General features: G+C 39.3%; 1 protein-coding gene across 1 annotated transcript in view; it reads right to left on the reverse strand.

The window, feature by feature from the left end:
* Positions 1 to 12,919, reverse strand: part of LOC120937731 (bifunctional protein GlmU-like) — a 78,692-nt gene extending 65,773 nt beyond the window's left edge. Inside the window, exons 1-2 of the mRNA XM_040351177.1 lie at positions 12,815 to 12,919; positions 6,764 to 6,823 (exon numbers count right to left, since the gene is read on the reverse strand). Of these exons, the coding sequence (XP_040207111.1) occupies positions 6,764 to 6,823; positions 12,815 to 12,817 (63 nt within the window). The 5' untranslated portion in view covers positions 12,818 to 12,919. The remainder of the gene's footprint in view (positions 1 to 6,763; positions 6,824 to 12,814) is intronic.
* Between the last annotated feature and the right edge of the window lie 1,582 nt (positions 12,920 to 14,501).

Raw genomic sequence — 14,501 nt, forward strand, 5'->3', positions numbered from 1 at the left:
TCTTGATTGGTGGTTATACAATCGAAAAGGATCTCTACATCTGAAGCAGATGGCTAGTTGCCTCCAATAGTACACTTAAGCAACATTTTTCACTCCAATAATCACATGACACAAAGGGTGGAGCCTATACAAAGAGGCATCATCATTTCGATGTTCCTGGCACACAATCAATAAATACAGCTCTGCCAAAAATTCCATCACATGTGTGCCGCCTTGTATAGCCCGACCGTCCCTTATCTCTTGCAGAACGCCAAAAACCACCACCACCACCTAGCAGACCACAAACTTGTTTGGTAGCAGCAAAAAGGCAATTGATTGAAAAAAATCCTGCAAGACAGTGCATTCTAAGCAGGAATAAAGAAAAAATTCCCAACACTGCCTGATTAAAGTTGAAAATGTCAGTTCAAAGTTAAATTGTGGTGATAGCGGCATCCATAAAAGCAAAGATCACTGGGATCCCCTGTGAATATAATCACGTCACAAAACGCCTTTTACTCCAGGACATCTTACCGGGGGGTTCACGCTCATTTTACGAGATCTATTGTGCTTTACATTTCATGTTCTATTTACTGGAAATGTGTATTTGAAGAATCAATTTATTTTAGCAAGGCACGATGGACACACAGCGTGGAATAATTGCTCTGCTCTAGGCAGTAAGTGAAATTCACAGATGTAGAGAAATCAGGATAAGAGTAAAAATCTGTTAATGATCAAAAAGTGTTGCAACTGAAGGTTCAGTGACTCAGTCTACATGTATACCAACACTATACAAAAAGTGATTATTCAGCTATTCACAGAGACTGCACTATTGATTCTAAATAACAAAGAGCGCTATATAAATCTCAGTGGCTGGGAAAATTGATTTTCCTTCTTCCATTTCTTGCCTTGAAGTTACTCTAGGCTTTTAATCTTTCATCAGTGCAACTTTCCAATTCTTCTGGAAAATGCACAAATAATTAAAAGTTCATAACAAAACATACATATAGAAAAGAAATCTTGCTTTCATAGCAAAGAAGAAAAAAAAATCAATGTTGATAACTGAACCCCATGTAGCATTGTCTGGAGTTTTAATATGTGAGAAGATAGCATTTTTCTTTTTTTTTAAATACAGAATATGAAAGGATGCAGATCACATTTCTTCATATGAAAGACACTGATATGGTTTGGAGGAAAAAAAGAGACCTCTGGGAAAACATTATTTCTATTGAGGAGATACATTCCAGGCAGCAAAGACTGTAGCCGATTTATTTTTATTATAAATAAGATTTTTTTCTCAAATGATAACATTTTACCTGGAACATTTGAAATTACAGGATTAGATTAAAAAATATATGTATGTATTTAACCTGTAAAAGTGGTTTGACATTTGGGGACTGTCCCAGCAGATGTACAGTATATTCCGTATACTGGCTCTTATGCCGCGTACACACGATCATTTTTCGGGTTGTAAAAAATTATGTTTTTTTTTTTTTTAAACGATTGTGTGTGGGCTTCAGAGCATTTTTCGGGTTCTGAAAAACTGCCCAAAAAAAATTCGAACATGCTCTATTTTTTCACGTTTTTAACGTTGTCGTTTTTCGGGTTGTAAAAAATGGTTGTGTGTGGGCTTTAACGATGTGAAAAATCTGCGCATGCTCAGAAGCAAGTTATGAGACGGGAGCGCTCGTTCTGGTAAAACTACCTTTCGTAATGGAGTAAGCACATTCATCACGCTGTAACAGACTGAAAAGCGCGAATCGTCTTTTACTAACACAAAACAGCTAAAGCAGCCCCAAGGGTGGTGCCAACCACATGGAACTTCCCCTTTATAGTGCCGTCTTACGTGTTGTACGTCACCGCGCTTTGCTAGAGTATTTTTTTTTTCACGATCGTGTGTAGGCAAGGCCGTTTTAATGATCAAGTTGAAAAAAAAATCGTTTTTTCTAGAGCCTGAAAAACTTAGTTTTTTACAACCCGAAAAATGATCGTGTGTACGCGGCATTAGAGTAAAAAAGTATTATTCTGAAACTTTAATCCATAAAAATATTTTACTTTGCTAATATAGCCAATTTCTTTGCGCCTAATCTGTAGTTGCAGGTAGTACACGCTCTTTCTTTTTAAAGGACATCTGATATATAAGGCAAAATTACAGAATTGCACAGCATAAAAAATGTTTTTGTATTTGTTTTTGTTTTTTTGCCAATGCTGAGTAGTTAACATAGAAAATAATTGGCTATTCTCTTTCAGAAATACAGAATACAAATGAAAATTGGCTATGCTTGTCATTTAACGACTTACCTGTTTAACCACTGTTCAGACTTACGACCAGCTCTCCCCACCTGAACGACGCACTGTACATCTTTGTATTGTACAGTACAGTACAGAGTTTTTATTTGTATTCTGTACTTATGCAAATTAAAACAATGTATTTGAGCTGGAGTTTTGTGTTTAGACACTTTTTTCACAATACAGTTGAGTACAATAGTTAAGAATGCTTAAAATATTGATTTCTTGTAACTCCTCATTTAACAACCAATTTGTTTTTTGCAGAAATCTAAAATTCACAAAAAACGTCACAGAACATTGCATGTATCTTTTAAATTAAACTTAGATGCTTGCCCCCAAATATATATGAAATTATCAAAATAAACATTTTAAATTAATATTTTTTTCAGTTAAAAATAAATAAATAAATGACAACATTATATTAACTAAATATTGAAGGATAAATAAAAGCATGAGCCTGTCAATATGAAATATCATACCCTTGAATACAGTCCTGTTCTACCTATAACAATTTATTAAAAACATTTAAGCCCTGCATAGCTACCCTATGTGTAAAAATACAGAGCTATAATGTATACTAAGAAAATCTAGAATTTGCATGTACATACAGGGGTTTGATGTTTGATTTTGGTGCCTATTTGAAATTTTTACCACCTTCGCAGAAAAGCTGCTTGAAGATAGACATTGTAGCACTACTCTGCATCTGCTCACTTCAACATGGCAGCTCCTAAAGTGAAAATCACACTGTAAAATACCTAATGGGAACATGATGCTAAGTATGGGAATATGAAACTGAGTATGTTGGGTTAATTTTAAATAATGAGTTTAGGAGAACAAAACACACTATTTACATGGAGTAATATTTTTTTTTTGTTAAGGGTTGGATTTCATTGTTGTTTGTATATGACTTGCACAGACCTCTAGAAGATGCCAGTAATATAAAAAAGATTTTTATTATTATTATTATTATTATTATTATTTTTAATGTATATAATAATAATAATAATAATAATAATAATAATAACCTGAATAAGAAAAATAAAAACAGTGTGGATGAAATAATTCCAATCTATATAACTCCAACCGACTGAAAAAAAGTAATCCATGAAAGCAATGCATTTTGTAAAAATCCAGGTTACAAGAACTAAAGTTGGAAAACAACGGCCATGTGTATAAAGCAACTCCTCCTAATACTCTCATGTTTCTTTATACATAGTACAACATATATGGAAAAAAATCATATTAAGGAAATGTGTTTGTTCTAATAAACTGCTGAGCAAAATTAAAAAGTATCATAAAACACTGTATATAGAGAATAGACCAAAACCTATATTTTAAAACATTAAATACTGGCTTGTACAAGGATTATTTGTCTAAATAATTTACTAAAGCAAATCTCTGCAGTTATACATCAGGACCAGTGCTTAAATAAAATAAAAATAAATAAAAGTTGCTATCTAATTGGTCTTCTTATGGTATTTCTGTTGATAATATGTTATCATGAAAGATCACATAACTTAGTAGGGGCACTAGGAATGAGCGTAGTGATTTTAGTGAAATTTTGCAAAAGTAAAAACTCTAAATTTTTTCTTTATTTAAAGGGTGAGTTTCTTGTGAGGGAAATATTTAGGCTGGGTTCACACTAGAACACACAGCGTCTCACAGCAGGAATCCGGTTGCATCTCCATTTACAGGTTCAGGTTCAATTTCAGCCTGAATTTTGGGCTGAATTCGGACCAGAAATGGACCAAAAGACGCACAGGGCTCCTGTGCAATTCGCACCAGAGCCACTGCAGTGATGCGTCACAATCGTCAGCTATGCTAATTGGATGCAGGGAAACTCGCATCCATTTTGCATAGGTGTGAACCCAACCTTAAGGTAGTTTATTTCATTTAATGTTCTTTGTCTCAATGTTTTTGTTTCTTTTGAGTGTATTTGATTGTTAGTTGTGTACTGTTGCTTTATTTTTTATATTTTACAACGTACTTCTTTTTCATTGCCTTTATTTTTTTAAGCGTTGACCTCTTGGATCATCTTTGCAAAGCTAATTAATGACGGTTTCTAAGTATGGTCAACATTGCACAGGAAATTGTATTTGATGGTTTTACCAACAATATTTTTATTGTTTTGAAATAAAATGTATAGGGCAGATCCACAGAGAGAGTACGCCGGCGTATCTACTGATACGCCGGCCTACTTTCAAATTTCCCGCGTCGTATCTTTAGTTGAAATCCTCAAACCAAGATACAACGGAAGTCCTGAGGAAGTCACGTGTAGTGACGAATACGCGTAAGAGTCCACTGAGAGGTACCGGAGGTGACGTTGGCGAACTACTGCCCCTCTTTTTACATGCCTGATTTTATTTTAAACCATGTGAGTACCTTTGTGTATTTTTTCTGCTGATTAAAATTTTTAAAACGGTATCACACTATTGGTATTTTATCCCTCTGGGTGCGAGCTATTGGCCATCCTGGGACGCGACTCCCAAGAGGGATCTGTGTTTCCTTGAACTAGAGTCTATTTGGATGACCACCCATACAGATACGATTGGAAATTGCGGTTGGATCTATATGCTGTTACCTTACAGTAGTAAGGTAAGGGGACATCCTCACTCACCTTAAAAGGATCACTGGATATCCATCTTTTCTTCACATTATATGTTTGGATCTACACCAGCACTTTTTATCTTTGGATTTTTGTTTATTATTCAGATTTCCGTTCATACTATTTAAGCTCTGCTCTATGGACCTTTCATCACAAGCTTACTGCTGAGCTTATCACAGTTATTTGGGTGTTGTGTGACACACATTGTATATCTTTATTTGCACCTTTTATCACTTATTGCATTATATCAAGAAGCTTTTATGAAGTTATGTATTAGCACATTTACATAGAATTGCCATACTTTTGTTAGTCAGTTCACTGATCATTTCGATGCCATTTTGTTTGTACTGTTCCCTACCACAGACAGACCACCCTTCACTTCCTTTTTTTACCTTTCCCATCCCCCGCTCACAGCGCAGCACTATCCTCTCCTTATTATTATCCTATGGTCTGACACACCTTTCAGTGCCGCAGCTGTAACCCCCTCCCCTACCCCACCCCCCCTTGATAGCGCGGTAATACCCACTCTTCCATTTTCAAGATACAACGGCATCTGGGTTAGATCCGACAGGCGTACGGCTTCGTACGCCTTCGGATCTTAGATGCAATACTTCGGCGTCCGCTGGGTGGAGTTCGCGTCGTTTTCCACGTCGGGTATGCAAATTAGCTATTTCCGACGATCCACGAACGTACGCGCGGCCGTCGCATTCTCTTACGTCGTCTCTAGTCGGCTTTTTCCGGCGTATAGTTAAAGCTGGTGTTTTGCGGCGTATAGTTAGACTTGCCATGTTAAGTATGGCCGTCGTTCCCGCGTTTAATTTGAATTATTATTATTTTTTTTGCGTAAGTCGTCCGTGAATCGGAATGTACATAAGTCACGTCTATGTTAAAAAAGCGCAATGCACGGGGGGAAATTTCGGGACGGCGCATGCGCAGTTCATTCGGCGCGGGGACGCACTTCATTTAAATGAAACACGCCCCCTAATCGCCGATTTGAATTCCGCCGCCAGAGATAGACTATGCCGCCGTAACTTACGGCGCAAAATCTTCCTGGATTCGAAATAAAGCCAGGTAAGGTACTGCGGCGTAGTGTATCTCTGATACGCTGCGCGGGTGCAGATCTCTGTGGATCTGCCCCTAGATTTTTATATGATTTTGTGTGGTCGTTCCTCTCTGGTACCAGTAAAGTCTGATTATTATAGGTTTTATGTAGATAATGGTTAAGATGAATGAGGTACCTTTACAATAGCCAAAAACCTATTTTTTGTTACATTTTTTTTTTTTTAAGGTAAAATAATGAGGTTGTATGTTGGTTTAAACGAAGAAGGAAAAAACAGCGCAGAAATTCCGGAAGTAGTGTAGTAAATATTAAAACCATGTAAATGTATTAAACCAATTAAAATGCACTTACAAAAGTGGCTTAATGAAAGGGGTATGGATGGATGCAGACCACATGCAAAGGGAGATTGATGAGACCCAGACATCAACACTGCTGAAGATACCTTGAGTTGGCATATGAAACTTAGAAGTACAGCCATGACAATAGGGATTTCCTCCGTGACCATGTCCGTGTCACTTGTGGTGCATGCAAAGGCAGGACAGTGTTTTGAGGCATTCTCACCTCTCCATGAGTTTTTGGCTCAAGAACAGATTACGGATAATTGAAATTAGCTTTTAAAGGAGCCATTTAAAGCCTGTTTCACCCTCAAAAACAACCTTATTTTGCCCTCTCTATTGACTACCATCAGTTCACCAAAATTTAGCTAAAATCTCATGTTTTTACTGAAATTTCAAGGATAGGAAAACCTCAAAGTTCATCCATCCCTAAGGAGCACCTAATAGGGAACCATCTGACAATTAAGTAGGCTGAAAACATTTATTTGGAAGACGTACCTGAATATAGGCAAATGCGCACGTTGTCATCAGTAACAACCCGAAGCACTGAACAGGAGACTGCAAAAAAAAAAGAAAGGTTTACCACCTTTAAATGTAAAAAGTTTTCATACTGAATGTATACTTCTAACTCAAATATTGTACGTGTAAACGCTTTACTATCTTTGCTGCACATTTATAGGGTGAGTTAAAACATAGGGCCAGAGGACCTGTTTATGTATCATACGGTTAGGTGCAGTAGAAAATAATTCCCCTCAATCTGATTTGGTGATTGTATGATATACACATCAGCTTTCTTTAATAAACAGCTCTTAAAGAACAACAATTTAAATTAAAGAAAACTAAAAACAAAGACATATACTAAACAGCTGTAATTCAGTAATTAAAAAAAAAAAAAAAAAGAAGCAACGGGACTTTCAGAGGTGTTGAGACCTTTCATTCAAAATGATTCACCAAATTTTTTTTATAATAAAAAATACTTTTTAGGATCTATTCAAATCAAGAATAAACTTTTGTAAAAAATTGTGTAGCGCTCCTATATACTGTACAGGCATATCCCACTTTTAAGTACACAATGGGGTTTATTTACTAAAGCTGGAAAGTGCAAAATCAGGCTCACTTCTGCACAGAAACCAATGAGCTTCCAGGTTTTATTATCAGGATTAATCAAACAAGCTGGGGTTAGAAGCTCATTGGTTTCTATGCAGAAGTGAGCCTGATTTTCCACTTTCCAGCGTTAGTAAAAAAAAAAAAAAACATTGTGTGCTTAAAAGTGGGGTATGCCTGTATGTATATAATTTACATAGTGAACGTGATGGTTCCTTTAAAACTGCTTCTCCTAAACAGGAAACCCGCAGATTAAAATGGTAATTAAATATAACAAGAGTGGATGTGCTTCTGCATCTAGCGCCTCTGTGTACAAGCCCAAGGCCCCATACACACGATAGAATTTATCCGCGAATACGGTCCAGCGGACCGTTTCCGCGGATAAATCCTCTCGAGCATTTTGGCGGATTTTCATGCGATGGAGTGTACACACCATCGCATTGAAATCCGCGCCGAAATCCTCTGGCGATGACGTGTCGCGCCGTCGCCGCGATTATGACGCGGCGACGTGCGCGACGCTGTCATATAAGGAATTCCACGCATGCGTCGAATCATTACGACGCATGCGGGGGATCCCTTCGGACGGATGGATCCGGTGAGTCTATACAGACCAGCGGATCCATCCGTTGGGATGGACTCCAGCAGATGGATTTGTTCTGCATGTCAGCGAATATTCGATCTGCTGGAATCCATCCCAGGGGAGAAATATTCGCGGAAACAGATCCGCTGGAGTGTACACACCATAGGATCTATCCGCTGAAACCCATTCGCTGGGATTTTTCAGCGGATGGATTCTATCGTGTGTACGGGGCCCAAGAGTGCACAAATCAGATAACTCACCATGTTATTGGATGCCCTTCTAAATCCAGTGCCTGTTTAGACAGCCCTGCAGTTCACAAAACATTGCAATACTTACTGTAATGTCCCTCTACATGCAGCCTGTTTATCAGTGTCAGCACTCCCCGTGAAGATGTTTTTCTGCTTCCCTCCCTTAGCATCTCAGATGAGACAAACATACAAGTTATCTGCAGCCAGGTGAGCGACTTTCTACTGTCTTAACTGGTGTGTGGGCAGTCAGACCAGAGCCTAATTATATGCAGCTTTTCCAAAACCCCTGTACTCTAGTTCCACTGGAGTGACCCTTTGTCCATGGGGTTTGGATCCCTCCAGCTGTATGTCTGTGTTACCAGAGCTACTCTGGAATTCATTGCGAGGGACATTGGGGCAGATCCACAAAGATCTGCCCCGGCGCAGCGTATCTGAGATACGCTACGCCGCCGTACCTTACTGCAGTTTGGTTCAAATCCATAAAGATTTCGCGCCGTAAGTTACGCGCCGTAAGTCTATCTCTCGCGGCGTAACGGCGCGTAATTCAAATCGGCGAGTAGGGGGCGTGTTTCATTTAAATGAAGCGCGTCCCCGCGCCGAAAGAACTGCGCATGCTCCGTTCCTAAATTTCCCGCCGTGCATTGCGGTAAATGACGTCGCAAGGACGTCATTTTTTGTGACGTGGATGTAAATTACATCCGGCCCGATTCACGGACGACTTACGCAAATAAAATAAAAATTTTAAAATTATACGCGGGAACGACGGCCATACTTAACATTGAGTATGCCACCAAATAGCAGCTTTAACTATAAGCCGAAAAAAGCCGACTAGAGACGACGTAAAAAAATGCGACGGACGCTCGTACGTTCGTGGATCGTCGGAAATAGCTAATTTGCATACTCGACGCGGAAAACAATGTGAACGCCACCCAGAGGACGCCGAAGAATTGCATCTTAGATCCGAAGGCGTACGAAGACGTACGCCTGTCGGATCTAACCCAGATGCCGTCGTATCTTGTTTTGAAGATTCAAAACAAAGATACGACGTGGGAAATTTGAAAGTACGCCGGCGTATCAGTAGATACGCCGGCGTACTCTCTTTGTGGATCTGCCCCATTGTCTATAAAGATAGTCACAAGTACAGTGGGGAAATAATTATTTGATCCCCTGCAGATTTTGTAAGTTTGCCAATTTACAAAGAAATTAAGGGCCTATAATTGTTATCATAGGTGTATTTTAAATGAGAGAGACTGAATGTCAACCCAGCCAAGAAACCATAAGGATTTAGAGAAGATCTGTAAAGAAGAGCGGACCAAAATCCCTCCTGAGATGTGTGCAAACCTGGTAACCAACTACAAGAATAGTCTTTCCTTTGTGCTTGCCAACAAGGGTTTCTCCACCAAGTACTAAGTTACTGTATGCTGCATCCCAATGTGGTGTTTAGCTTCTGAAGGCAACAGCCTTTTTGCCCTCATTTGCAGATCTAGATTAGGCCCACACCTTGTCTAAGCATTCAGCCAATAATTTTTTCGGTAAAATGGCCATTTCAGAAAGTTTTTGGCAAATTATCTGGAGTGCCCAGACAAAAAAGCAGTGCTATAACTTAATTCTAGGTAACTGAGTAAGCTACCAATGCTATCCAATGAAAAGCTGCATATATACTATAGTCATAAAGTTTACTAAATATGTTTTTCTTTTAGTTGATGTAATCCTCTGTGGCATAGAACATATACAGCTACACAGAAGGTCAGTAGCATACAGAGACAGTGGAATCAAAAACAGCAACCCTGACTAAGCTACCAGTAAGGGATGTGAAACGCGTCAGGGTTTTGATTCCACTGTCTCCTTATGCTGTATGGACTGAGTTTTATTAAATAAAGATATTTTGATTGGAGTATGGCTGTCCGGACTTTCTCATTTGCATGTGCTCCACACACACAGAGCCAGCACCCAGCCTGTGCAGGCAAGGTGAGATTTTGGACCTGCTACCTGGAGCGGTATATTACTTTTCATTTATGCCAAAAATCGATTCCAATGAACGAAAACAGAATGAAAATGTGAGGGAGACACAGACTGATGACAATCCCGAACACTGTTTGCGCCATTACAAGCCTTCTTAGACCACTGTCCAGAGCACTGTGAAAGCCATTACAGGCCTCCTCAGAAATGCTTAAATAATGCATTACAATTTAACGAAACGCATTGGATTTTAGTCAACAAAAATATACTGGAGATTTTAGTTAACTAAAATACGACTACCGTATAAGCCGACCCGAGAATAAGCAGAGAACCTAATTTTACCACAAAAAAATGGGAAAACTTATTGACAAGAGTATAAGCCGAGGGTGAGAATGCAGCAGCTACTGTAAGCGGAAAAGAGGGTCAACAGTGCCCATTTGCAGCTTCACTGTGCCCATTGCAGCCTGACCTCACTGTGCCCATTGCAACCTGACCTCACTGTGCCCATTGCAGCCTGATCTCACTGTGCCCATTGCAGCCTGATCTCACCGTGCCCATTGCAGAATCCGATCTGTGTACCCGAGTCTGTGACATAGACGGCGGCCCTGCAGTTTTAAAAACTTGCGCTCCTCCTTGTGATAGGCGAAACACCCGGTTTCCCAGCAAACACTGTGTTCATCGCCCTCTCGTCCTCTCGTCTATCATGAACGAGAGGGCGATCGTGATAGGCGGAACACTGAACACAGGCGGAACACTCGGTTTCCCAGCAAACACTGTGTTCAGTGTTCCGCCTATCACGATCGCCCTCTCGTTCATGATAGACGAGAGGACGAGAGGGCGATCGTTATTTCCCAGCAAACACTGAACACAGTGTTTGCTGGGAAACCGAGTGTTCCGCCTATCACGAAACAGCACAAGGAAGAGCGCGAGTTTTTAAAACTGCACGGCCGCCGCCTGAATATGTCACAGACTCAGGTACACAGGTCGGATTCTGCAATGGGCAATGTGAGGTCAGGTGGCAATGAACTGGCAGGTACTGACTCGAGTATAAGCCGAGGGGGTCATTTTCAGCCCAAAAAAAGGGCTGAAAAATTTGGCTTATACTAATAAATACGGTAATTGCATTTTAGTCAAAAGACTATGACTAAAACTAAATCGAAATCTGACGTCAAAATTAGAACTGGTCAGTAGGAGAGCTATGAGATTTTACTGTATTTTCTAGGGCTGTTACTGATCAAAATTTTTGTGTTCGATTAATCGATATTTTTTTTAATCGATTAATCGACTAATTTTGATTTATTATAACGCACATACAGATCTCCTCCTTGCAGGCCGATTCCCAGTGCAGCTACCAACCACTGGAAAAATGCATAGCAGGATACAAAAAACACACAAAGGCAGCGCTCAATGGGAATAGCATTAAAACTTTTATAGTCTTCAAGTGGGTAACAATAAAATCGATGTAGCTACATAAATTGTAAAAATGGTGCGAGTAATACCAAACGGTAGCAAAAGCAGTCATAAAAACATGTAGCTAAGTATGATACTGGTATAAAAATGTGTACAACGATGCCACTGCTGAATCCAGATGAGGAGAGGTTAACATCAGTCCGTCGGCATGTAGTTGTCCCGTGAAGGGAACTATCACAACTCCCAGTGGATAGTTGTAGAATCCCAAATTGATAGAGGGAAGTGTAACAGCCCTTGCGTGTGGCAGATAGTAAGGTCCCGCCGGCATGCAGATATGAAGGCACAGCAAAGGAGCGCTTCAGATGGACACAGCAAGCCCCGCCGGTGTCTGTGACGTCACCAGATCTCCGACGGAACTCCCTGAAGGCCCGGAAGCCAGCAGAGATGTGAGTACCAATCAAAATAATTTTGATCGATCAAAAAAAAATCGATCGATCAAAAAAATTAAAGATTAATCAATGAATTAATAGTTAATTTCCACAGCCCTAGTATTTTCTAAAGACAGTGTTGTTATAAACAGATTGGGTCTAAGGTCCCCAAACCAGAGAACCAGGAGGGGGTGGGCCAATAGGACTATTGCGGTACAGATAAACTAGGGTAATAAAATTGCGATTAAAATATGAAAAAAATAGAGAATTTTATTAAATCAACAAGCACAATATAAATTAAAACCGGTGACGACCATACATGACACCAATACAATGATCCCAAGGAGGGAAAAATGATGGGTTGAAGGTCACGACATTAGACTTTACTAGTTTCGCGGCGAAGGCCGCTTCATCAGAAGCATGTCTAGGAGGAACCCGCAGGAGAGAGAGGCGGGGATCACCAAATAGCGTCCCATATATCGGCCAGGAGGCAGGCAAATGATAGCCTATGCCCTGCCCCCTGTATGTAGGTTAATTTTTTTTTTTTTTTTTTTTTTTTAACAAACTTCAAAATCCATGCAGCCTTCTGCTTATTAAGCAAAAAGCAACATACATTGCTGATTTTAGAGGCACACATTAAAAATCTATTTTTTTACAGCAAAGTTTGAATAGGGAAATAAAATGCATAAAATGCTGCTAAAAGTACATATCATTTTATATTAAACTCATGAAGCGATTAGATTTTTATACCATGGAATACACAATTTATTGTTTAGCTGGTTAGTTCCACTTACAACACATGCACACAAGTTAAACTCACCATGACTAATGAACAGCGCCCAGAGTTTTCTTTAGGATGACACACACTTGTAGCTGCACTGTTTTCTTATAAAAGACCATTAGTTGTGGTCTAAAGGTCACGAGTGACGTGATATATTCCAGGTCACAGGATGGCTTCTTTAATAAATGATTTCATGCGCCCTCTGCTGGAGGAAAACTGATTATTATTTAACCAGCAAGATGGTAAGGATTGGTTTCTTCATCTTGACTCACTATATTTCCCTTACATTCTGAAAGGATCAAAATTTGCCAAATTGATCTCAGACCGTTTTTATTACTAAACAGACCTAAAACTTGTGTCCTACTTACAGTGATAAACCACCTAATAATCCCTCCTAATTAACCAATTTCCCTAGCAAATCATAGCACTTTCAACCAACCTATAGAAGTTGGAAGAGAAAGTTTTTGAGGCTTCTTCACAAGTCCTGCATGCAGAAGCAGAAAGGATGGAGCAGACAGAATTTTGTGTGCAATATTTGGACCAGCAACTTAATTTGGCAAGCACGGGTCAATATACAGAGTGAACACTGTCAGAACTCTGAGCTGAGGGCCCTTTGCAGGTGTCAGAAATAACCCCAAGTGCCCAAATGTGGCTACTAGTCTCCTGAACACTGCATGTTCCGATTTTCCACCCAGTGCAGTTTTTTACTACTTTCTTGGATCTTTAATTTTCGACCACAGCAATAATGTACTTTCCCATAGTACGATATGGATTAGTGTGGGTGTGTCGTAATTTAAGTAAAGCACCACATCCCCTAAATTGAAAAAGGTAGAAGCAGAGGGTTTCTAGGGACTTTTAAGGTGCAACACTAGTACTAAACAATTCATTAAAATAAAAATATTATTACACAATTAGGTTAAAACAATATATCCATATAAAATCGAATACATTCATGACTCATTTCCTGTATTCCTTTAGTCCAAAGCGGTATTATGGTGATGAATTCCAACACGTTTTGCTCACTGGGCCTCCTCGCTAGGGGGTCATGGCACTAAATCAAATAACAACAGAATATTAATTTACATCGATCTCACAACAAATGTGTACATATATTCCGAAATGTTGATCCAACGTGCTTTCCCCATAACTATACCCTAAGTATTATATTTGGATATAGTTATGGGGTAAGCATGTTGGATCAGCATTTCTGAATATATGTACACATTTATTGTGAGACCCATGTATATTTATATTTTGTCTTTGTTTAGTGCCATGACCCCTTAGCGGACGGTAAAATCCCTGAAGAAGTCCAGCGGGCAAAACATGTTGGGATTCACCACAATAATACCGCTATGGACTAAAGGAATATAAAAAAATGGGTCATAACAATGCATTTTATATGGATATAATAATTTAACCTAATTTTGTAATAAGTATTGTTATTTTAATGAATCGCTTAGTCCCTAAGAACCCTCTATTTCTAACTTTCCCATAGTAGATTATCAATAAATAAAAGTATTTGCCACGGCCAATGGACATGTCTCAAAAATACATGCACATGTGAATTCTATCTAAGTATCTTCACTAGTGATGAACAAACTCACTTTGCTTTATTTCCCTGGAGGATCCGCAAACACAGCCTAAAATCAGCAAACCACAAACTTAGCACCCAAACCCCTTTGAAGTGTAAAGGAGACAAATCTTTTTTCCACGTGTGATGGATGTG

The sequence above is a fragment of the Rana temporaria genome, chromosome 4, assembly GCF_905171775.1.
Source record: "Rana temporaria chromosome 4, aRanTem1.1, whole genome shotgun sequence".
NCBI classification, from domain to species: domain Eukaryota; kingdom Metazoa; phylum Chordata; class Amphibia; order Anura; family Ranidae; genus Rana; species Rana temporaria.